At 37.8% G+C, this 24,918-nt stretch overlaps 1 protein-coding gene across 1 annotated transcript; it reads left to right on the top strand.

Moving 5' to 3' along the window:
• The first annotated feature begins 5,400 nt into the window (after nucleotides 1-5,400).
• LOC123640613 (liprin-beta-1-like) lies at nucleotides 5,401-24,780 on the top strand. Its single transcript, XM_045555204.1, is given in 12 exon segments — nucleotides 5,401-5,507; nucleotides 8,909-8,938; nucleotides 8,941-9,113; nucleotides 11,708-11,794; nucleotides 12,900-12,998; nucleotides 13,939-14,070; nucleotides 18,004-18,096; nucleotides 19,912-20,077; nucleotides 20,938-21,085; nucleotides 23,687-23,762; nucleotides 24,493-24,552; nucleotides 24,694-24,780. Coding segments are annotated over 12 exon segments (1,215 nt in total). The 5' UTR covers nucleotides 5,401-5,443.
• Nucleotides 24,781-24,918: the final 138 nt, after the last annotated feature.

Here is a 24,918-nt window from a genome sequence, read left to right as displayed (position 1 = left end):
CAATATCCCAATCAAGATATTGAACAGAAATTTCCCTAGTGTGTCCTTCATTCACTCACCCTTTCTTACAAGTAATTATTGTTCTACTTTCTATCATAGGTTGCCTGTTCTTGACTTTCTTATAAAAGGAATCATACAATACATAGTCCTTTGTGTGTGGCTTCTTTTGCTCAACCTATCGCTGTGTGTATTATTTGTTCAATCTTATTACTGTAAGATATTATTCCATTGTATTAGAATAATATTTCATTATATTAATTAATTATGTGAGGAAGCCCAGGGAACTTCCTCTCAGAAATGTTTTTGAGGATATAGGAAGAGCATGGGGTTTTTTTGAAAGCTTTTTATTTTTATTTTTATTGAGACAGGGTCTCACTCTGTCACTTAGGCTGGAGTGCAGTGACATCATCATAGCTCTCTGTAGCTGAAGGCTTTTTATTTAGCCTTTTCATTTTAAAACATACTTGGACCTAGCCCTGAAAATTGACATAGCTTTATCAACACAGATGCCTGCTAAATTAGGCTGCCTCTGGAATAGCTGAAGCCATGGGCAAAGCAGAATTTTAGTTAAGTATGGACGTTCTATTCTTAGTATTAGTACTTTACCACTTCCGGGTATGGCTCTTACACTTCTGTGTAGTTCTTTAAAACCCATTTAAAATTTATTTTAACTTAGCTTGTGGCCTTGTATACATACCTTATCCTGGTGAATATAACATGTGGACTTGAAAAGAATGTTTCTGCATTTGGGTGTTTTGTTCTGTAAATTGAATTAGGTCAAGATGGTTGACAATGTTGCTCAAATCTTCTATATTCCTGGGTTTTTGTTTTGTTTCACTTTTTGAGACGGAGTCTCACTGTCTTGCCTAGGCTAGAGAAAAGTGGTGTCATCATAGCTCACTGCAACCTCCAACTTCTGGGCTCAAGCAATCCTGCCTCAGCTTCCCAAGTATTAACAGCTGGGACTACAGGTGTGTGCCACCACACCTGGCCTATTACTGTTTTGGTTTTTTTTTTTCCCCCGCTACCTCATCTACTAATTGAAAAGAAGGTTTAAAAGGAAGAACAAATGATAGATGGGACAAACAGTAAAAAATGGCAGGAAGTAGACTAAAATCCAGCCGTGTCAACTATTATGTTATATATAAGTGGACTAAATTGACCTAATTCTCCCTTAATTCTGCTGGCATATGTATTTTGAAGCTTTATTAGTAGTTACAAAAACATGTATGCTTGTTATGGCTTATTGATGGATTCACTCATCATTATAAAATATCTCTCTTTCTTTCCTTCTAGTAATACTTATTGATTTGTAGTTTTTTCCCCTCATATTAATATACTTACTCCTGAAAAAAACCTACTTCTGCTTTCTTATGCTTACTATATGCATAGTATATCTTATTTTTCATCCTTATACTAATATATTTATTTATATTTAAAGTACACCTGTATAAACGGCATATAGTTCTTTTTGTAAAACTATTCTGATGATCTCTGGCTCTTATTACGGTTTATTCCATTTATATTTAATTTATTTATTTATACAATTTAGTTTAAGTTTGATATCTTGGCTTTTTATTTTTCTTCTATCCCAACCATCCATTGTTCCTCCATTACTGCATCTTTTGGACTAAATGAAATTGAAGTTTTTATTAATATTCCAGTTTATCAACTCAATTGGGTTTTTGCTTATATCTTTTTTTTTTTTTTTTTAATAACATAGTCTCACTCTGTCTCCCTGGCTAGAGTGCAGTGGTATCATCATAGCTCACTGCAACATCCAGCTCCTGGGCTCAAGCAATCCTCCTGCCTCAGCCTCCTGAGTAGCTGGGACTACAGGTGTGCACCACCACACCCAACTAATTTCTTTCTATTTTTAGTAGAGATGGGGTCTCACTCTTGCTCAGGCTGTTCTTGAACTCCTGGCCTCAAATGGTCCTCCCACCTTGGCCTCCCACAGTGCTAGGATAACCGATGTGAGCCACCACGCCTGGCTTATGATTTCATTTTACAGTTTTAGTGGGTTACATTATTTATTCTTATCACAGTCTACCATGAATTAGTATTAAACATCTTTGTGTATAATGCAAGAATTTTACCCCCTTCTGACCTTTGAGCCAGTAAGTTTGGAGCCACTCTGCATCACATGGTTTGGGGGTGCTCACAGGTAAAAGCTGTATAAATGTGAATCTTTTCCATTATGGTTCCTTTTTCTTAAGAGCTAAATTCCCTCCGGTTTCTACCTGGTCAATCTCCAGTTTCTTCAAAAATGTTTTTGTATTTCATATTTCATCCACTGTTTTGAATCAGTATGTGGGGGACAGTTTGTCCAATAACATTTATTCTAACATTACCAAACTGGAATTATCATTTTTTTACTTTTAGTAATGTTATAAGCACTTTTGAATTCATTACGCCACTCAAAAACTTGGCAGTAACCTTGTTACTTGGTAAGTTGCATCGTTCTCTTTTTTCTTTTTCTACAGTTATATTGAATTTGTATATATTTATAAATTTTATATATATTAATATATAATCAATATATGTTTATAATCCATATCAATTAGCTGATATGTAACCAATTTTTTCCCATTATATTGTATGCATTTATCCATACTACACATGTATTTCTTTAGTTTGTTTTGACATCTATATATCATTCCATTGTGTGACTATCCCACAGTTTATTCATCCCCTCTCACGTTGATGGATATTTGGATTGGTTTTATATTTTTGTTCTTGTAAAGAGTGCTTCTATGAATGTTCGTGTATTGCTCTTCATTGTACCTTGGAGTAAATATTGGCACATTGAAAATGAATGTGAATGTTTAATTTTAGATGCTAATACCACATTATTATTGAAAGTGGTAGACCATCTTACATTCCCACCACCATTCTATAAGAGATTCTGTAAAGCTGGGCATGGTGTCACATGCCAGTAGTCCCAGCTACTTAGGAGGCTGAAGCGGGAGATTTGCTCGAGCCCAAGAGTCTGAGGCCAGCCTGGGCAACCTAGTGAAACTCCATCAAAAAACTAGCAAACAACAAAAGATTCTGTGGATCCATATCCTCTACAACACTTGGTGTTGTCAAATTTTTTTCACTAATTGACTAGGTTTAAAACCATGTGACCATGGTTTTAAATTCCTCAGTTATTAATGATATTAAGCATCTCCTCATATTTTTCTTAGTTGAAAAATATTCCTCTTCTTGTAAATGTCTGTTCATGTCTTCACTCCTCTCATTGCTTTTTATTGATTTGTAGGCCTTCTACACTTGGAATACCATGAAGTAGACCACCTATATTTGACTACTGTTAATTTATTAGAGAGATCTTTGGCCTTTGACTCTGTCACTGCTTCCTGGCCACCTATTGAATGTGCAGACCCCTCCAAACTAGACCCCCTTATCCTCTTCCATTTTTCTTCCCTTATCCCTACCACCTTTCCCATGTTATATGTGCCTTTGTTGCTCGTATTTACCATCTTTTCTTTATTAGTACATGTGGGCTGCTGCATGATAAATATAGAGATTGAAAGTAAGCATTTATGAACTTTCATAGCAACTTAACATCCTCATCATGTTTTCCTTATGTTAAACAAAGGATTATTCTCTAATGAATTAGAAATTTTTATAAAAACTGGTTCTTCACTACTTTGAAAAGCATGGTCTAGGATATCTCATACCTTCATGTGCGAACATTTGCAAAGCTCATTGAACAGAACAGAGAAGAACTACTACTGTCATACTTGAAGAAGTGTTTGTGCTCTACACAAAATATAACTGCTAACAAAGATGAATTTTTTTTTCTATTTTAGTGAGATGGTGAGTGTGTTTTTCTAATGTGGGTGTTACTTTGTTTTATTGGTATTCCCACGTTTAAAGCTGAGCCTGGTGTGTGTCTCTTGGTTTTCTCTATACACATATATCATATGAAATCCAGCTTAATCCTTTGTGCTCTCAATTTTTATGTTTTGTGTCTTCCAGCCTGAAGTATGGTTATTAAATGTGTGCCCCACCTCTTTGGATTGTACACTGGCTGAGTGTGCAAGTCAATTTGTTAGAACCACCTCGGTTCATAACCTACTTCTTGATTCCTTGGTTTCGGGGGTAACAGTAAATCCATACCTTGAGTATTTTTGTACAGTAGTATTCCACATAAAATGATATTTTATACCTTCTGAAGTGAGTAAAGTTCTAGAAAACCATTAGATGAAACTATTCTAAAACCAAAGTAATATTTCCCAACCAATTTTTTGTATTTTGTTAAAATAAATGTATAGTAGGGAATTGAGTGAAGAAACTGATACCAGAACTATAAACATATTTGTGAAAATAAAGTGGTAAGTAAGATCTGGCTGCTTGGAAACAGAGGGCAAAGGTTTCTGTTAAGCAGTGCGCCCTTTCTTTCCAGGTATTTGCTGTACTGCAGCATCTGCAAGGTAACAAGAGCCTCATTCAGGTCTGTTGGGAGATTTTACAAGGGTGCTTAGTCTGGTACCTGAAATGAGTTAATTAATGTCAAAAATCACATTATCTTACCTTTTTCTTGTCTATGACCAAATGTTTTACAAGCATAATCTCAAAATATTTTTGACAGGTGAAACAATGAGTAGATTGTCACACAATTTCAGCATAGACCTGTCCTTCAGATAAAATCAGATAAGCAGAAATTCAGTGTTATACTGGAAGTCAGACAAACCTAGATTAAAAGCTAGTCTTTGCTATATTTACTTGATGTGCTCCATGTAAAAATCGAACATCTTTGATCCTCACTTGTAAAATGGAGATGAATGTATCCATTTTATAGGTTTGTTATCATTATTCAGGATTATGGATAACTTATATAAAAGTGTAAGAATCACTATGGGCACTCAACTGATAGGTAAAATTACATTACAAAATACCACTAGGGGTTTGTGTGTGTCTGTGTGTTTAGCATATATGTTAGTGAATCCTTTTATTAGAAAATTCTTAAAGCAAACCCTTATGCAGAAAGAGAAAAGCAAACAAGGGAGCAGACATTGGTGGGGCTGGTACAGGGAGGAATGAGCCAGCACCTGTCATGCCCCCAGCAAGCTTCCACGGCCATGCCGGGTGCGCTTCACAGAGTCCTAGAGCTCTGGAGTAGATAGAGCACGGAGACCATTCCACTGGATGTAAAGGACCCTGAGGGCAAGTACTGAATCTTCTTTATTACCTGGCACAGGTATGGCATGTGGTCTTGTGCTACAGATGATTGGCCACAGCTTACTAAAGGGTTAGGTTGATTCAGCTCCACTACTTCTGAAGTTCTCTTTCCATATTTTACTGCGAAGTGTAGTTCTAATTGGAAGCTGAATTAGCAAACCCACGTGCAAGCCTGTGTCATTTAAAGGATACAATGACAACATCATTATTTTTTTCAGGTCTTGGTTGGAATTTGCGCTTGACATATAAGAAGATGATGAGTGATGAAAGTGACATGTTGGCTTCGGCACCAGAGAAGATGAATGGCATCGGAGTAGGTAATCTGCATCCTCTGAAAGATGGAATCATTGCTGGGCATGGTGGCTCTCGCCTGTAATCCAATCCCAGCACTCTGGGAGGCCGAGGCAGGAGGATCACTCGAGGTCAGGAGTTCGAGACCAGCCTGAGCAAGAGCAAGACCCCGTCTCTAGTAAATAATACAAAGAAATTATCTGGACAACTAAAAATATATAGAAAAAATTAGCCGGGCATGGTGGCTCATGCCTGTAGTCCCAGCTACTTGGGAGGCTGAGGCAGAAGGATCGCTCAAGCCCAGGAGTTTGAGGTTATGGTGAGCTAGGCTGACGTCACGGCACTCTAGCCCACGCAACAGAGTGAGAAAAAAAAAAAAAAAGACAGAATCATGACATTTACTCTGCTTGCTTGGCTTTTTCATTACAAGTCTCTTATTACCTTTTCACTTTCTTACTTTCATTTCTTGGCTCCCTACAGTGCCTTTGGGTTCCCATGGTTTCATTTCTTCATTTTCTCCTTGTTTTTGTCATTAATTATCTGGCAGAATTATTCTCAAACTTAATTTTAAAATATCAAAAATTCCACTCCCATCCTAGGTCTTGGGTCAAGGATAAAGTATCTGCACTTCAGGTGATTCTGGTGTAGATGGTCTGTGGACCACACTTTGAGGGACGCTGCACAACCCAATATCCAAGAATGTTCTCATCTCTTCCCTTGAATCGACGTTCACTTTCCACCAATGACTCTCACACTTATTTTGTTATTCTTTAGGGACAGGGTCTTGCTCTGTTGCCCAAGCTGGAGTGCAATGGCTGTTCATAGGTGCGATCATAGCTCACTGCAGCCTCCAGCTCCTGTGCTCAAGCGATCCTTGGACCCCAGCCTCCTGAGTGGCTGGGACTACAGGTGTGCACCGCTGAGCCTGGCTTGTTCAATTTACATCTATTTACTATCCCAGTTCTTTGCTAAGCTTCCAGTCCCTATTTCTAAATGACAACCAGATATCTCCCTGAAATGTCCTATAAGTACATCAGTGTTATCATTTAAAGCACTGAGCTCATTCACTGTCTTTCCTTGGAAGTTCCTCTAATAGTCTTTTTCTGAGTTCGTTTCGTAACACTCCATCCACACTTTCCTAAGCCAGAAATTTAAATCATTTTAGACATTTTGTCCCTCATGTTCCCCATTTAGTTAATTAAGTTCTGCAAATTCTGCCTCCTCCCAGATTCTGCCTTTTCTTTTTATCCTCTCTAAAATCTGTCCTGTCTGTCCTACCATTATCGTTCTATGGCCAAGTAACCTTTCCACGTGACGCCCCTGAGACTCTTGCTTTCCTGCTCTAGTCCATCCTTCTCGACACCACCAGAGTCTCTTTTCTAAAACACGGATCTCATCACATGACTCCCTTGTCAAGGATCTTCAGCAGGTGTCTATCGTGAAAGCAGAGCAAAGGCAGTAAACCAGCACAGCTTTGTCTCGCACCAAGGCAGACGGGACTGACTAGCAAGTGAACCCTTGAGGTCTCCAGGAATGCTGGCTACCTGAGGTCTCATGTCACATTACAGTTTTTGTCTGAAGAGAGGAACTTTTATGTATTTAGGAACCCATTATAAGGAGGAGAGGGATGAATATGTACCAGTAGGTGGGGTTGTCACCCCGCATTGGTCAAGGTCAGAATGCAGTTGAGCTCTACTCCTGCTGGATTCTAGTTGTGCTGGCCCCGCCTGCTTATATTCTCTGGTCATAAATTTAACCTTATTCTGTTTGGTTGTTCTAAGTCCCGTTCACAAGGTTCTTTTTCTCCTGAGGGAGGTGGCATGCCATAGCTTGTTATACTTCTATGTGCTGGAGACCCTACTTCAATTTAACCTCCTGTTTTGTGAAGGCAATTTAACAGAAGGGGCTGTCACGGACACATATATTTTTAATAATATCATCAGGTGATGCTAGTGCTCAAAACTGCCCGAAGAGAACACCACAGCCTCCCTGGGTTTTAATGCTCTTGTGTTCCTCCCTCCCCCGGCATAGCCTTTTCAGTTGGTATTTTTCTGGGTTCTCATGTCAGCCTACGGGGCTCCTAGGGGATTGATTCAGAGGGTTGTGATGCAGCTAGCACTGTGCCTAGCGTGTCAACAGTGACCATGATTAGAGTTTGGCAGATACTGGTCTAAATCATTTGGTCCAGTATTAGGAAGTTCAGTAGAACAGACTAGCTGAAAGAATTTCTGTTTCCATGGTCACAATTGATCAAGCCCGATGGCCAACTGGGGAGAGAACGCAGGCATTGGTTTGTGTGTATCATCCAATTGCAGCCCTTCAAACATGTGAGGTGATAACCTGACCATCACAGTGACTGATTGGTTAGTATAAATGTAGTATGTATATCTGAGGGACCAGAAAATAAAAATCAAAGCGATAGACAGGTACATATGGTTGTTTTCATAATGGGTTGTGGGTCAGTCATATGAATTTAAAAGTAGTGGAATGTTTTCTCCTTTAAGTAATACAAACAAAAGTGGCTGTAAAACTTTTTTTTTTTTTTTGAAACAGGGTTTTTCCCTGTGTTACCCAAGCTAGAGTGCAGTGGCATCATCATAGCTCACTGTGACCTCAAACTCCTGGGCTCAAGTCCTCCTCCTGCTTCAGCCTCCCAAGTAACTGGGACTACGGCATGAGCCACCATGCCCATCTAATTTTTCTATATTTTATAGAGACGGGGGTCTCACTCTGTTGCCCAGGCTAGTCTTGAACCACTGGGCTCAAGCAATCCTCTTTCCTCAGCCTCCCAAAGTGCTGGGATTACAGGTGTGAGCCACTGTGCCCAGCATGTAAAACTATTTTTTAAGGCTGACATTAACAAGAGCATTTGATGCTGGGCTGCAAATGAAATCATAGGGGAAATGTTTAGACACATGTGCTTTGCGCATATATACACAAATGCACACATGTAATTCCATGAAATCTGGAGATTAAATTCCGGTAAGTTAAGTGGAAGGTGGCCTTCATGCCTTTGAAGTTGTGCTATGCAGCTTCTACTTCAGTATAAATCCTTTTCAGGGATTTTTGAAGATTTTATGGTCTGTATATGCATGGTTCCACTTGGCCTCATCTGCCACCTTATCCATGGTTACTGTGAGGCCAGCACACCTCACACCAAAGCCCACCAGGCTCTTTATCTGTCTGTGCTACACAGTTGGCCGCCTTGCTAGGTATTGGACCATTGATATTTACCCCCAATTATATGGTTTCTATTTTTGCACCAAATGGCTATGATTTATAGAGATTTACATGATTGAGTTATTGTTTTCTTGTTCCTTGTTTTGATTATTCCTCAGTGTGCTTAGACTGGTTTATCGTCTTCAGCTCTGGTATTTTATCTAATATAAATCCCATTGTCTCTCTCTGTGATTTTCCTTTAACCTAGATTCTAAGGCTCTGGAATATTCCAATGGGTTTCTGATTGCCAGTCTTCCACTTCTCTGTTCACAGGAAGCTTGCGAGCTCTGCACCTTGTGGAAGACCTGCGTGGACTGTTAGAGGGGATGGAAACAGAGGAGAAGGAAGGCCTGAGATGCCAGATCCCAGACTCAACAGCAGAAGTGCTCGTTGAATGGCTTCAGAGTCCAATGGTAGATGTTACAGGCTGTGTTGTGAATCTTTTGTTGCTTATTCCAAAATTCAGAACATAGCATAGGTGACTACAAAAAAAAAAAATTGTAAGGCAAGAGATTTACTCTGATTTTGTCCCTTAAGAGATTCCAATTTCATTTTGACTCTAAGGATAACTGTTTAAAAAGTGCTGTTAGTCTGCACTTTATGATTGCTGACAGGTCACCTGATTTTGCCCATCAAAATGGCTTTTAGACTGTGCCTGAATGACCTACAGTGGCTGACCACAAATAGTCCTGTACGAGAAAGAACCTTGCACATAACAGACGTTTTCTCAGTAATATTGGGAAGTTCACTCTAAAGCACCTGATGGCGATTCTGCATGGAAAGGGTAATGAACGGACACTTGAGAAAGCAGCAGAGGCTTGTGGCAGTGCTTGCTAGGAAGTGCCATCTAGTGGTTTGTGGCAATCATTTCAATTCTAGTTGTTGAATTAAACTGAGTTGAGTGTTACTCACTGAACAAGTCCTCTTGCTAGGCATCCTTCCCCCAAATTGATGACATGGAAGAACTGCCCTTTCTCTGGTCACAGTGGTAAATACCACAGTTTTAATATGTGATGATCACATGAAATCTAAAGAATATCACAAAAACAGATTCGAAGAGAAGGGTAGGAATGATATTATTTTGTAAGTGTTTAAAGGACCCTCAATTTTCAGTAAGATGCACTAATATGCTTGTGAGTTGATTGTGTTTATATAAAAACTAATGAACATTGTATGAAAGAATCGATTCTGATTTTGGATCTGTGATAGAAATGAAGCCACTTGCTTTGGGAACCTTGATAGTACAACCTGTTTGCATGTGATGTGGCACAAATACTGGTGCTCCCAACCAGTCCCGTGCTAAGTTCTTATGTTCCCACCCAATTTACCTCTCCACTTCCGAGTGCAGATAGTACCATCCATCCTTTTATGCTGGTACAGCCATACCACCTTCACAACCGGAGATATTTTACTTTTTAAAATATATGATAGCTTGCTATCATACTTTATATTTACTCTGCAAGTTTGTCCTGAGATTTAAGGGGCCAGGTTTGGTGATTTCTTTGGGGATGGCCTCCTGCTCTGAACTTAGATGTTTCCTTAGCCCATTTTACATCCTATCTCACCCTTCTTTACTGCATGTTTTTCTGAATATTTAGCATGTAGTGAGAAAGAAATTTACTATTGTTAGAGGAACCTATTCCCCTAGCCGACATCCAAAGGCCTCCAGTGACGGTAATAACTTAAGAGAGTACCTGTGATTAAACTGTTGACATTTTTTCAGAAATCATCAATGGCGCCAAATCTCATTCAGAGTAATATCCAAAGTGCTTACTGTAGGATGCAAGGCCTTATGGGATTGGTTCCCCGTGACTCTCGGACCTCACCTCTCTTTACAATGCTTCCCCCTTTTCAATCCACTCGAGGCACTTTGGCTGCTTCACTGATTCTCACACATGCCAGGTAAACTGGGCACAGGGCCTGGGCTCGAGCAATTCTCCTGCCTCAGCTTCTTGAGTAGCTGGGACTACAGGCAAGCACCACACCCAACTACTTTTTTCTATTTTTTCGCTTAGGCTGGTCTTGAACTCCCAACCTCAAGCAATCTTTCTGCCTGGACATCCCAGAGTGCTAGGATTACATCCGGCCTTGGTTGCTTTTTAAATTGAACTCTAGATGGCCCCATTTAACTATTTTTGATTCCAACTGGCTTTTATTCCTATTGTATTTGAATTAAGGAATCAGGAAATCTATTGGGATCATATATTTTATGGTTATGAACCATTTTAAAGCTATTAAAAGTCACATAAACTACTACATGTTTCCAAATGATGTTTTTTATGTGTCTTTCATGACTTGCATATGACAGCAGAGAAAAGAAAAAATCTATACTTTCTTTCTCAATCTATATTTCCTGTGGCATTTATACCATGCATAAATATACCCAAATCATATTTAAAAGCGGGGGCAGGAGGGAGGGGAAGAAAGAGTGAGCATCAATATATGCAGATGAGCCAGGTGCTAGGAAGGGCACAAGACAATTTACAGGCTCTGCCCAGGAGCTGAACATGACATTGTACAGACAAGCAAACTCACAAGAAGTTAATGAGTTTGAGGCAGAAAGGGATAAAATGCTGATAAGCGTGGCTGGTCAGCGCTACCAGAGACGTCATTTGTGGACTGAGGGTTTGAGCTTTCTGGGGCAGAGAGAAGGGCTTCAACAGTTGTGGGTGTGCACCGCACACTCCCAAAACTTTGCCTGCTCCTGGGCGTGTGTCTACTGTCAGGGAAGAATATTACCAGCCGCTGTTGCTTTGGGGTCATTATTCTCTCCTTGGTCAGAAATTGTTGTGTAGTTTGGCGAAAACATGCCTAAATGCTTCATGTGCCTGTCTTACCTATTTTGAGGTAAATGAACCGAATTCCATTCTCCTAATTTCTGTTTGGCAATGACAGCTGTGCTGAATTCAGTTCAGGCTCCTTGGATTAAAAACACGCGATTTTCATTTGCCCACAATACATGGATCTTAGGGAGGGTCAGCCTCACCCGTATTATTTCCTTTTCCAGACGAATGGACGCCTTCCTGGGAACGGAGACGTGTATCAGGAAAGGCTGGCACATTTAGAAAATGAGAACGAATCCTTCGTTCGTCAGGCAAGTGATTTTAAAGTGTTGATCTTTCCTCACAACATACCTATAAAGACTATTTTCAACTGGGATGGCAAATTCAAATGCTTACAGCCCCCAGACTGGTCACGGCAGCAAGTGCGGCAGGGAATGGTGAGGCCTGGGGCAGCCCAAGGGCGTGTGGACGCAGTCTAGAGGGAGCCGCCCTGACTCAGCCTCAGCTCCTCCAGGGCCAGTCTGAATAGAGGCCCAGTGTCATCTGATGCGACTTTCTGATCTCATCTGTCATCTGATCTGATTTTCAATATATAGCAGGATTTCAGACATAGGAATATCTATAGTATAAAAATCTGAAAGTTAGTATATATTTCTGAATCTGGATATAGACTTTTAATTTTTTAATTTTTTCAAATGATACCATGGGCCAGACAAAACACAACAGTGAGTGGATCTTGCTTGTGGGCTGAATTTGAGTTTGTTTCTCCATAATGTTTTAAAATGTTTGGCAGTTATTTGTCTTTTGTATTTTGAGCTAAATGAATTGAAGCATATTTACTAGGCTGGTGATGATTGAGGAAAAACTCAGAGGTTTGCAGTAAGCACTGAGGTTGAAGGAGTCACCCAGTCGCTAGATCCTCACAGGCCTTTGAATGTGTTGAGTTCTGATCTGAATCATCTTGAAAGATCTCATGGAATTTGAATTTTCTGGTTTCTTTTCCTCATTCTTCTTGAAGTATCCAAATTGGAATAGTCCTTGATAATTTCTCTTTCAAACATTAACTTCATTTCCTCTCTGAACCTCTAATACTGTCGTCCCCTGCCCCCAGAAAGATAATTAGTATGCACACAGTCTCTCTCATAAATGGTTGAAATGGTCTTAACCTATAAAGCACTGTACATCCCTAATCAATGCTAACTTTCTCCGAAATTGTATAGGACTCTTTAGATCAAAAAGCTACATATAAATAGGAATGTGAAGGACCACTGTCACCTTGTTAATTTTCAGATTATTTTTCTTTACAACCATCTGAGTGGGGGGATCATTGCAGTGCTTGTTCCATTTAGACAAATAAAGCATGCAATAGGACCCACATTCTTTCTAACTCGTTGCTGTATTTTACTCCAAATACAGATAAGTGTGTTAACAGACCAGCTGGAGGCTCATCGAGAGAAGATTAGAGATTTGGAGCACAGAGGGAAGTTGAATATCACAGAAGAAATGCTGCTGCAGGCTTGTGCAGAAGGCAGCAACAGGGTGGGCTATTCCAGCTGAGTTACTTGAGATGCTACATTTCTGTGTTGTGTTTGCTGTGATACAGCAGTAAATTTGGAGATTGACTTAGACCAGCACACTTTGTGCAAAAACCTAGAATAGCAGAGTCTCAAAACACACACACAATATAAAATATTTATGTAATTAGAATCTGGAATAAAATATTAATAGGATTGTAGGTTATTTTAATTTTTTTCTTTTTTTTTTTTTGGCATTCAGGTGGTTTTCTAACTCTCATCCAAGAGCATATATTTTATGATTAAGAAAAAAGACAAGTACCACATATGACTTTTGTTATTGAGGAAAAAACTGATAATGTATACATACATGCGCCCACACACGGTGCTCACATATGAGAGGCTCTGTAATATAGCAGATAATGTACACACTGGAGCAAAACGCTCAGGTCTGAATTCCTGGTCTGCCATGTCCTTGCTGTATAACATTTGGAAAATTCCTAACCTTTCTGTTTCTCAGCTTCCTCATCTTTTGAATAAAGATAATAGGAATTTCTACCTCATAAGATTGTCAGGAGGATTAAAAGACTATAGTCACTATAATACCTGGCACATAGCAAACACAATGTCACCATCATCATCATCAATGTTATCATCAGGCTTAAGAACATATAAGGTTTATATATGTGTGTGTATCTATATAACATGTATAACTATGTAACTATATAACATCTAAACTCCCCCAATAAACTGACATGTGTTTTTTGATTCTCAAAGAAGGGTAACTAAAGTTAATAATTTTTTAATTGTATATATTTAGTAATTATACTTTACTGCATCTTTTACTTGATTGGTGCTGGTTTGTAAACATAAATGAAATAAACTCACATGTGGCTGCTTCTAATAAAACAATTTTCAATGTATCTCTTAAATTCTAATAGGAACTTCTGCGCAGGACTTCTTTAAAAATTGAGAGATTTCATCTGCTGGCTGACATTCGTGACTTCAAGTCAAAAGTGATGGCTATGGAGAATGTCAACTTGGATTATGAAGACAAGTCTAGAGACACAGAGGTGAACCTGTCTCTCTGTCTGTCTCTCTTTTCCCACCCCCACCTCTCACACACAGTCCTATGGCAAAGTTGAAATTCCTTGGAGGTGTGTGCAGGGGAGGTAGTTAATTACTCTATGCCCTCACCCTGCTTCATCTTAAGAATAAACTTTAATTACATTGACATCTGATCACTAAATGCAAATGGCAATTTTTATTTAAAAAAATTCTTGTTAAGACTTTTGATATGCAATATTAATCTTTCCATTACCCTTTAAAAATACTTTTGACTTTAGGATATTTGGATCATCCATCCATCCATCCATCCATTTGTCCATACTGGTTTTCTTAATTTTGTAAATAATGCATTTAAATACATGGTTTTACTAGTAATTAATTATTTAGGCATCCTGATTATTTACTTAGTCATTAGATTTTCCTTATTTGTATAGAGAAGATGCTTATATTATCAAAATCACAGAACTTTTTGGAGGTCAGTTAATTAGGCCTTCTACTTTTGGTCTATTCAACACACAAATCATTCCAGTTAAATAAGGCTTACTATACTTTTATTAATTTGAGGTGTATTCTACAACTTGAAGTACCCATTTTAGTGGCTAAACAAGCTTTTTGTTTGTTCTCCCTATTTGATTGTTAATCTAGGCCTTCTAGTTTGTTTGTTTTGGGGGAGAGAGCATATCCCTTTGAAATCTATTCATTTGAAATGAAATGTAAAGACCTGCAGCAATTCCTTCTGAGGGCCATCTTCTCTCCTTTTTCTATTTCCTTTCTTTGGTTGGAATGTGGAGAGGTGTCACGCTGGATTAGAAGATGGATACCAAGAAGGAGAGAGGAGAGGAAATGCTTTATTCTTCCTCTCTATCTTTATCTCAGACATTTATTTTATGCTGACTGTATGCCATCATGATACCAGGCACATTACCTATGTTATCCACTCTATGAGAGGTCTTTATGGATTTGGAGATAATGAGGTTTACTCCATTGCTATTTTCAAAATCAAATTTTCTGTCAAAGGTCCAACTGTAACGGGAAGTCTTGGTATATGTCTTGCTTCCTCCCCAGCAAAAGGAAATCTCTTACTTGGTTCATGTTTTAATCTTAAAGCTCTTTGTCAATCACCTATATGAGCATGTTTCTCATCTGATTGAGACAGGAGCTGTTAAAATAAGACTTAGAAAGTTACTGAGTTTTAAAATTCCTGCTTTTGTGCTTTCTTTAAAAATCTGCTCTGATGTTTTCCTCTTTCTCCTCTTTTTTGTCATTCCCTGATCCCTTAGTTGCTACAGAGGGAGTAGCAGAACTCAGTCAACAGATGAGCAACACGGCAGTGGGGCTAGCTCTGCTGCAGGGAAGAAATTACGTAGATGGGCACAGAGGTGGCCTTTCTCCGTGCGCACGCAAAGTCTAGGGGAAGTCTTAGCCTGATGACTGTTGTTAGTTTAACTTGGGTACAAGATGGTAACGAAATGTTTTTGGTTTTGTTTTGAGGGGTAAGTCTCCAGAGTGATATTTACATCCCTTGAGTTTGGCTGCCGTTTGTATCAAACTTTTCCCCCACTGCTTCCTTACTTTCCCATGCATTCCCAATCACATGCAAAGTGATCTTGTCATCAAACTTCCAGTAAACTCAATGCCTGATCATTTTCTAATAAAAATTCAATGCTATTGGTAAAATGTAGTACGCATGTACCGGGAGATTATAGAATAGTTGATAAACTTTGTGATGTTATATATAAAAATAATTAAAATAGTCCTCAAAATTAAAACGGAATTGAATATTATTATGTTCCTGTTATTCTTTCCTTAATGAAAGCAACATATTTCCCTGGATATTTCATGAATTCAAAATATTTAACTTTGTCTTAGAATTTTAGATTATTTTGATATTAATTTCTAAGAAAATACTACCGTGAGGAAGAAGTATAGGCATTTCCAAAGGATTAGGAATAAAAGTCTTTAAACCTTGGAGAATTCAGGACTTGCCTGTCTCCGTTATTATAGATGGGAGATGGTTAGCGTCGCTCACCACTGCCCCCTTCTGGTGAGAACACACACGTCAGAGATGGAGTTCCTTGGGAGCTCTGGAGAGTTCTCTGAAAGGGAAAAGGGAAACTTCACAGGGATTTTATTTTTTCAAGAACTGAACTTTTGATAAGAAATTAATTAAAATAATTTGTATTTTATTGTTAAAAGTTTCACATGAAGGTGCTATTTCCAGATTTTCCAGCTTGAGTTGTCATGGGCAGATAAGATTTTTTTTTTTCAGATGGGAAATCTGTATTCATGTTTAAAGTGTTGCTCCAAAAGATAATGAGGTAGTTTTTTTTAAATAGGAAAAGGATACCAGTTTATAACTCCATTTTCTTCAGTTGCTTTTTCTTTGCAAATTGTCACTATTTCGGGAAGTGGTAAAGTATAACTATCTATGTATATGGAGTTGCCATACAAAGGAAAAATTTTATAAAATTGTGTAATGGCTATTTTGTAAATAAACATACAGCTAAGATTTCCCATTTTCCCTGTGTGTGGAGACCTTCGGGACACCGTGTAAATATATATCCACACACCCCATATTGATGAAGGGGGATCACTAAGGACTCATATCATGCAAAAATGATTCATTTAAACAAGTGAGAGAAACTGGCTTTTTTAAAAAAATTGAATTCTGAGCTGTTAGATAAGGAATCACAAATAAAATGTTATTGAATCATGTGAAACAGTTCTTGACCTCATTCATAAGAGGAGAAAATAAATTTTTCTGTTATTGAAATATAATTATTAATGAGTAATTACATAATAATGGTAGGTAGTAGTTTTCCCCACTTTACAAGAGATCACAATTTAGAAGCCTGTGGGTTTGCTGGGAAGTGTATTTCATTGTAGCATCCCTTTCCTAGTGTTTGTGAGCTTGAATTATTACGCTTGGAAGTTTAGAATAATCCCTGTTCACAAAGTTTTACTTTTTATAGTATTGTTCTGTTTTTTATTTATTTATTTTTTTTGCACTCTTGTATAATTCTATTATGCGGTTTATGAATTAGTAGCCCAGGAATAAATGTCTTGTAAAAAAAGAGGAGCAAAACATATTCACCATTACAGGGATCGTTGTTGCTTATAGTAAAAAAATTGCCTCCTACACAGAATATTTGAGCTTCTCTTTTGGAGGAGTTGTTACTGTTTAGCACTCTAATTTCCTTTTCCTACTTTCTAGGCTCTGGACATAAATATGAGACTAATTCTTAGAATATTTAGGCAAGTTTTACAAGTCAATTAGTCTTTTGTAAGAAGTGGCTATAGGAAAGGTGTCAAATTGTATTGTATTATGAAAACATCAGGATTGCTTTCTCTTTCATTTTCCAAATATAAAATTGTATTGTAATACCGAATATATGTGTAAACTGTAGGCCCTCATCCACCTTGAAGTTGAAAAATCTGATTAAAGGATTCAAATTTTACTCCATTCTCCCAGACTGGGTTGATAAGCAATCTGTATTTTTGTAGACAAATGAAGAAATCATAAAAAATATTTTTATAAATACCCATATATCACTGAAAAAGCCCTAAAGGTAAGTGGCATTACTAAAGAATATGGCTTATTTTAAAAGACGGAGTTCATGTAGTCAATTTTAGTCTAGAAATATCTAATAGATGATAGGAAGTCAGATATTAAGCTACCTTTCTTAATCAAAATTATAGTCACCTTTTATTTTCATAAGCCCCTCACTTTAGAGCAGGGCATTGGGGATTTAAAGCAGTGTTTCAATGGAAAGATGTGTTAGTTCTTAAGGAGATACGTCCATTTCCATTTGTCTCATCTAATTCATACAACTTTAACCTAGGCGCCATTGACTTCTTTAGATTTCCAAACTGCTATTTTGGAATAGATAACTGTGTTACCACTTTCCTAATGTACTTCCTTGTTTCTTTTTGGACAGAGGCTAAATCAGGAGGTCAATGATTTGAGGTTAAATGTCAGTGAAATGGACAGTGAAAGAACTGAGTATGAAAGAAAGCTTCAATCAACCAAAGTAAGTTTTCTCACTGGTTAAAAGATTTAAACAAATAGTTCTACTACTCATCTATAACCAGTAATATAAGTAAAATAGGTTTTCTGCTTAGTATGTGAGGAAGAAGGTATTTTGTAAGTGAATGAAGTTTTCCCCGGAGCTGGGAAGCTTCTTGAATTTAAACACTGCTGTTCTGAATAAAAACCAAGGCTTAACTAATGTGACAGAACATAACCTGTCATTTCTGTGAGTGACAGCTAACCTCCTTTCTAAACTGATGCTATTTTCTTGGTTATTTAGCTTGTCTTTTTCTATTAATATCTATAGTTTTCTTTCACTCCTCTGTCTCTCTACCAGTCTTGAATGGCCAAACTTTCTATCATGAAAATCAAGGTGGGTCAGCAGACAGAACAAAAATGGGAGAAAATCAACAGATGGAACAAAAATGGGAGTCATTGATGGGGCAGAAGACTTGGGTCATGGGATCCACGGCCTGTTGCTTTCTGTCTTATGTCTTTTTGCTGTGATGGTGGTTTTAGTGGTGTGTGCATTCGTTTTATACGTGCATCACCTGTTTATGAAAAATACATTTCAAGCTGATTAAAGGGATGGTGTGATCCCTAATATTGTTTTCAGAAAGATATGAAATAGTGAAAAATAATAAGCGGGTGAGTAAAAGTATTAATTTATAAATTAAATCTAACAGTCTCTGACTATCTGAGACCCAACCATGGTAAAGTAATTGTAGAAGCTCAACTATGAAAGAATTCTCTTGCATATCAACAGCAGAGACAGCTTTTCTCCTTAGCAACTTACTTGAAGGTAAATAAATATACAGTACTTTACTATATCATAGCAGTGAATAAAAATCACTGCTTAGAAACAGTATTGTGAGAAAAGGGCCGTACTTCTTGCTAGTGCTACTGAAAATTTCTTGTACTTGCGTCCACTCCTACTGTAAGTCAGCCTAACTTTTTTGGAGAGCTATGTTTTCACATAGTATGTGTAATAAATATCTTTAGAAACCTCTGAAAATGAAATGGGTTATTGAACATAAAGGTATACTTATTAGCATTGCATAACTATTTTTCATGTTAAATGCAGCCAACAAAAGTTAAATTTGCTAAAGCTAATTCTTTACTAAAGTAAAACTGAAATTAAAACATTAATAAATAGGTCAATGGACTAGAAATCTTTTACTGTTGCAAAGTTAAAAAATAAAAAGAGGACTTAAAAATGTGTTTCCTAAATGTATTTTTTCCCATTGTTTTTAGGAGATTCTGTTCTTTCATCTTAGTGATGAAGATGAATTATTTAGTTGTGAGATTTGGCTAACGTTGGTCATGACTTGCTACTTTACCCACTACATAAGCTCTCTGCTTGTCCAAGGAGCATGAGTGCTATCTTGAAACGCTGAGTAAATGTCAAGCAAGTCTTTTCCAATTTGGATTTTATTTTGCTTTATGACACTGAATATCTAATTTGATTATCTTCCTTGATTAACTTATATATGTATACATATTGTTTTTTAGTATTTAACATAAGATTTAATCTTTAGGGCTCTCTTGGCCTTAATTACACTGTAAAAGATCTATTTTTAATTTGATCACAACGAAACTTGAAATAATTAAAGCATGGCTATTATTCATTGGACTTCTATTAATAGTCTTGCTTCCTGCTTCTCATTGCCCCTGATTTCTGATGTTTGTGTCTAAATTCTTGTAGATTGTTGCTTCATCTGTAAAATCTAATTATTGATTTAAAGAGTTCAGATGCTTTCTGAATATTCAATTTTAGTCATAATCTACTATTTTAAAATGAATTTATAATTTATAGCATGAACTGGCATCTTCAAAAGAGCAACTGGAAGAAAAGGAATCTGAAATAAAAAGGCTACCAAAAAACTTTGTTTGCAAGATGAAAAGAAAAGAGATTGAAATTCTTGATAGAGGTAAGAATGTATGTTTAACATTTGTTATCTTGTTAAAATCCTCCAAAATCTGTAAAGAAACCGATGTTAGCCAATGTGTAATTTTAGCATCAAAGAGAGAGTACCATAAAGCAGCTAGGCCCAGGACTGCAGGGGATTCTCCATAACTCTTTACTGTGCCTGGGAATCCATTACCTTCCTCTTTTGCAGCTGGGGAAGGACAATTCTGTACGTTATTGGGTGGTCCTTTAAGATTACTAAATTGTAAATTCTCATCACAAGATGGCACACTGAATTGGGAATATACACATTAAGATACTGAGGCTGGAGAGAAAGTTGAGTCCCAGTCATTTTAATGCCACCCACTTATAAATGAGTAAAGCCATTATTTAGTGCTGAGCTTCTAGAGTTGGGTGAGCTTGTCAAGAGATCCTGCAGAGTGAACTTAGAACAGAATCTTGGAGCAGAATGGAGGAGGAGAGGAAAACAGGAGTGCTACAGCAAAGCAGGAACTATCAGTTGACAGATCTAGGAGAAGGAGAGTATCGTGACACGATGCTAAAGGAGATGATTTTAAAGGATGTACGAAGTAGTTCAAGGGTACCAAATGCCACAGCGATGTTGAGACTAATTTTACTAATATTACGAATTCAAATCACTTGAGGAAAGAATATGGCAATCCTTCACACACTTTTAATCTTCAAAGGAGTTGCAATTTTAAGTTTATTAACTTTACTCACAATAAACTGTAGAGTAGAACATACATTTGTGTTCCATGTTTAATATTTACAGGGTGCTCTTTGTAAATCACTGATTTATAGAGCAACAGAAGAAGGATTCTTAACAATTGCTAACACCAAGAAAATTAACACCTAATCCTGTTCATACCATATTTAAAAATTCATCAAGTCTTTGTTCTGTTCTTGGAACAGCTGACACAGAAAAGGAGACGGCAGAGCACCTAGATCGGGCTGTATCCTCTAAGAAGAAAGGTTCACGGGGGAACAGTACCTTTTTGGCATCTCCACCGTCTCAGGATTCCAAAAAGAAATTCAGAGGTATCATGAAACTCTTTCGAAGGTAAGTAAAAGAGTAAGCAAGTTGATTGGGCCTTGTCTTACATGTGGCTCAAATGTAGCGATAATTGGAAAACTGGCTAATGGGTATGGAATTGTAAGACTTTTGTATTTTTCTTATGGAAGGAAGGTTGTGATTTGGGATTCATTAACTCATTGGGTCTCAGTTAAAGTTTCAACTTGTATGTGTAAGTTAATGACATACAAAGAGGATAGGCTGAAATATGTGTGCCAGCTAAAAATGTTCTGATTAGCAAGTCTAAGGCCTCCTTAGGTATTAATAAGGCAATGTGTGTTGTGTCTTCTTCAGATGTAGGAGAAGTTAGTTGTCAACAACATTCAACCCAGATGGCATGTCTGAGTCTGAATTCAAAAGAAGAGGGACAGGGGCAACTTCAGGGTCCCCATTGGATTGGCCTTGAGATTTGGGACAGTCTAGCAGATAAGAACAGCCAAACTAATGGACTTTTGCATCTGTACTATTCCTCAAAGCTTCATGAGCTCCTGCAGTAGTACTGTCATTGGGTTAAACAAAGTCATTGGTTATGCTGGGCCTAGTGGACGGGTCCATCATCTATAGAGTGGTGCAATTTGTCAATGGTTGGTGAACAACTATACAGAAGGTGAGGGCTATGGGAACTAGTTGAGGAGCCAGAGCTAAAGTGTCAACAACATCTGTATTAGAACAGTTCTTGGACTTAAATTCTACATACACAATAATTATAAGTGCTCTATAGCATAGCTTTGGAAAGATGGGATGGCATGGTGGTTAAGAGTAGGTTCTAAAATGAGACAACTTGGATTTGATTTCTGGCCTTATGACTTTCTACCAGTTGAGTGACCTTGAGCAATGACTTCCGTGCTCTGTGCCTTAGTTTTCTCATCATAATAATTAGTCCCTACTGGAAAAGGGGATTTTGAAGATTAAATGAGTTAGTGTGTGTTAAGTGTCTGGCAGACAATAACTGTTCAATAAGCATTCGTAATTGATGGAGACTATGAAAGCACTCAAAGAAATAAATTCTACCAGAATTCTTAGATGTATCAAGACTCCATAATGTTTCATGTATTAAGAATGGTGGGCATGGTGGCTCATACCTGTAATCCCAGCACTTTGGGAGGCAAAGGCGAGAGGATCACTTGAGGCCAGGAGTTCAAGACCAGCCTGAGTAACATAGCCAGACTCTGTCTCTACAAAAAATGGAAAAGTTAGGTTGTGGTGGTCCACGCCTCTAGTCCCAGCTACTCAGGAGACTGAGGTAGGAGGGTCACGTGAGCCCAGGAGTTTGAGGCTGCAGTGAGCTATGAACGTGCCACTGTACTCCAGCCCTGGCAACACAAGACCCCCTCTCTATTAAAAAATAAATAAAAAAGACTGTAAGAACTATACACTCTTATCAAAGTTTAAGCTTAAAAGGGTGGGGTTGGCAACTATAAAGCACAAAGTGTTGATACCAAATCCTTTAAAAGAATAATGGGCTAGAAAGATTTTAAACACAGTCCCTCCCACACAGACAGAACACTGAACGCAGGTTTTATCAAGGAGGAAACTCTCCTTGTCTCGTTGGACATATGTTCTCTTTGGCCATAGCAGAGAAACTCCTTGTGCTAGTTTAAAAAACATTGTTTTGTTCATTTTCACATTTTTTTCCCAAACAGAAACACTCTTTGTGTGTCTCAGTAAAAGAAAACAGGAATTGTGCTTTGATTACTCTTTCCTATACTCAGTGATGGCTTATTGCCCTCTTCTCTTCAATGACCATCTGTAGAAAAACCATAATTTTGCTAAAGTTAATTCCAATTTGACTTGAGTTTCTTTCAGTATGAGTTTCCTGTTTGGGAATCCAGTCTTCAAACAACATTGGTTGTAACCGGCACAATGATTCATGTTGGTTCAACTTGATCTTTTTCTCCAGAACAGGTCTTGCTGTATCACATTAAATCTTTTGTGGTTTCATTGAAATAAAGACAGTGGTCTTAGAAGGTAACTTTCAACTCTGGTACCACTTCCTCCTCCAATATATACAAAAAATTAAGCTTTTCGTGGTCAAATGTGTATCACGAGGAAATTTCCGTGTCTATTGAATGTACAGTTGTTCAGCACTCATGATAAGCCAAAGCATTGGCTTTGGATTGTTTTGCTATCAGAGTCCAAATACTGATTGCAGTTGTCCTGTTTTTCCTATGGATAAGTCAAACATAAGAGGAAGATTTCTCCTTGTGCAGATTCAGCTTGTCTGGTTTATAATTGACCGGCATTGTAAATCAGGAAACGATACTTAAGAAATGATTCAAGGAAGACCAGCAGAGACTGGGTATTTCCTAACTTACCTGGATTTGTGGATGCTACCAAATTCAGATTATTGTTTCTTCTTTGAAATCATTCCTTCATATTCTCTCAATGAACATGTTATGGAGATAGGATTTACCAGCTCCTCCAAAAATATGTAGTGGATTCTTTTTTTGTTTTTTTTTAAGCCCCTCTATCTGCCTGAGCACCTTCTCTTTGGATCGTTTTCTCCTTTAAAAGATGTGCCAGGTTTGAAACCTCTGCAAGAGTCTCTTAAATTCTCAGTCATTAGCCTGATCGCCGTTTCCATAACAGACAGTCTCAGGGACCAGCCATTGCCTGCTATGGAATTTCTCTTCTAAGCATCACTGGAAGTTTTCTCTCCAAAAGAGTGAGAATTCTTTTAGCAGGCACTAGTCCTGTATGGAAGCAGAACAGGCATACAAGATAAGCATAGCCTCACCCAAAGAGACAATATAGTAAGGACCATTTTCTTTTGCTGATCTTTGTACACTGCACCTGCTAAGCAGGGATTATCTCCTTAGATATCTAAAAATAAAGATAATAAAATAATAGTACTTTCAGATCACTTACTACATTCCAGGTACTAGCCTAAGCACTTTCTAGATATTAATGTTCATGGAAATCTTAAGACATAGAGAGTGTTGTTATCCTCAAAGATAAGAAAACTGAGGCATGGAGAGCTGACATGACTTGCCCTAGGTCTCCAACCTGTCAGGCCGGTTCCAAAGCCTGTGCTATTTAGCTGTCTTATACCCTCTCAGTTTTAGGGAAATCTATGTATTGAAACAAGTCAGAAATGGACAGGTCATCCTAACCTTTTCAGATTAAACTCACGAGACTGCATATAGCTCTCTTAATCAGAACTCCTTTTGGTACTGTTACCAAAGTCAATACACTAGATATGTCAGTAAAATGTTTCTTCTAATTTTTCGCTTCTGATAACACTAATGAGAGGAGATTATCATCAAAAGTGCTCTGTTGCTCCTACCCCATTCAATACCATTTGAATTATTTCTTCTTAGAGTTTTGTTCATCTTGCTGCACATTCCTTGAAATTATGAAAATGAATATGTCATGTTGTGGTTTGTTCTTTGCAGATGGAAGATTCAGAAGTGAGACAAATAGATGCATTCTCTGAAGGCATCGACAATCTGACAGTAAGTTAGTAAAATGAATTGAAAATGTTATTTTAAAAATGTCTTTCAGAATAACCCCAAAGGACTGCATGCATTTTGGAGAATGCGTAGTTCTGAGCTCCTGGCTCTCACTGTGTGATTCCCTGTCTCCTTGTTTTCCAGCACCTGTTAAAAGAAGACGACATGTTTAAAGACTTTGCTGCCCACTCCCCCAGAGCCCGCATCACAGACAAAGACTCAGATGTTTGACCCTAGCACCTGGACACTTGCGAATGAGAGTGTAATTGTTTTTCCTCTATTTAATGTAAATATTTGTAATATATTCTATTTAATAAAGTGTTGCATTTAAGATGAGTCTTTTATTACAGTTTTTTCATTCGCATTCCC

The sequence above is a fragment of the Lemur catta genome, chromosome 6, assembly GCF_020740605.2.
Source record: "Lemur catta isolate mLemCat1 chromosome 6, mLemCat1.pri, whole genome shotgun sequence".
In the NCBI taxonomy this organism is placed as follows: Eukaryota; Metazoa; Chordata; class Mammalia; order Primates; family Lemuridae; genus Lemur; species Lemur catta.
The sequence above is the reverse complement of the archived record's forward strand: the minus strand, read 5'-3'. Positions and strand labels throughout refer to the sequence as shown.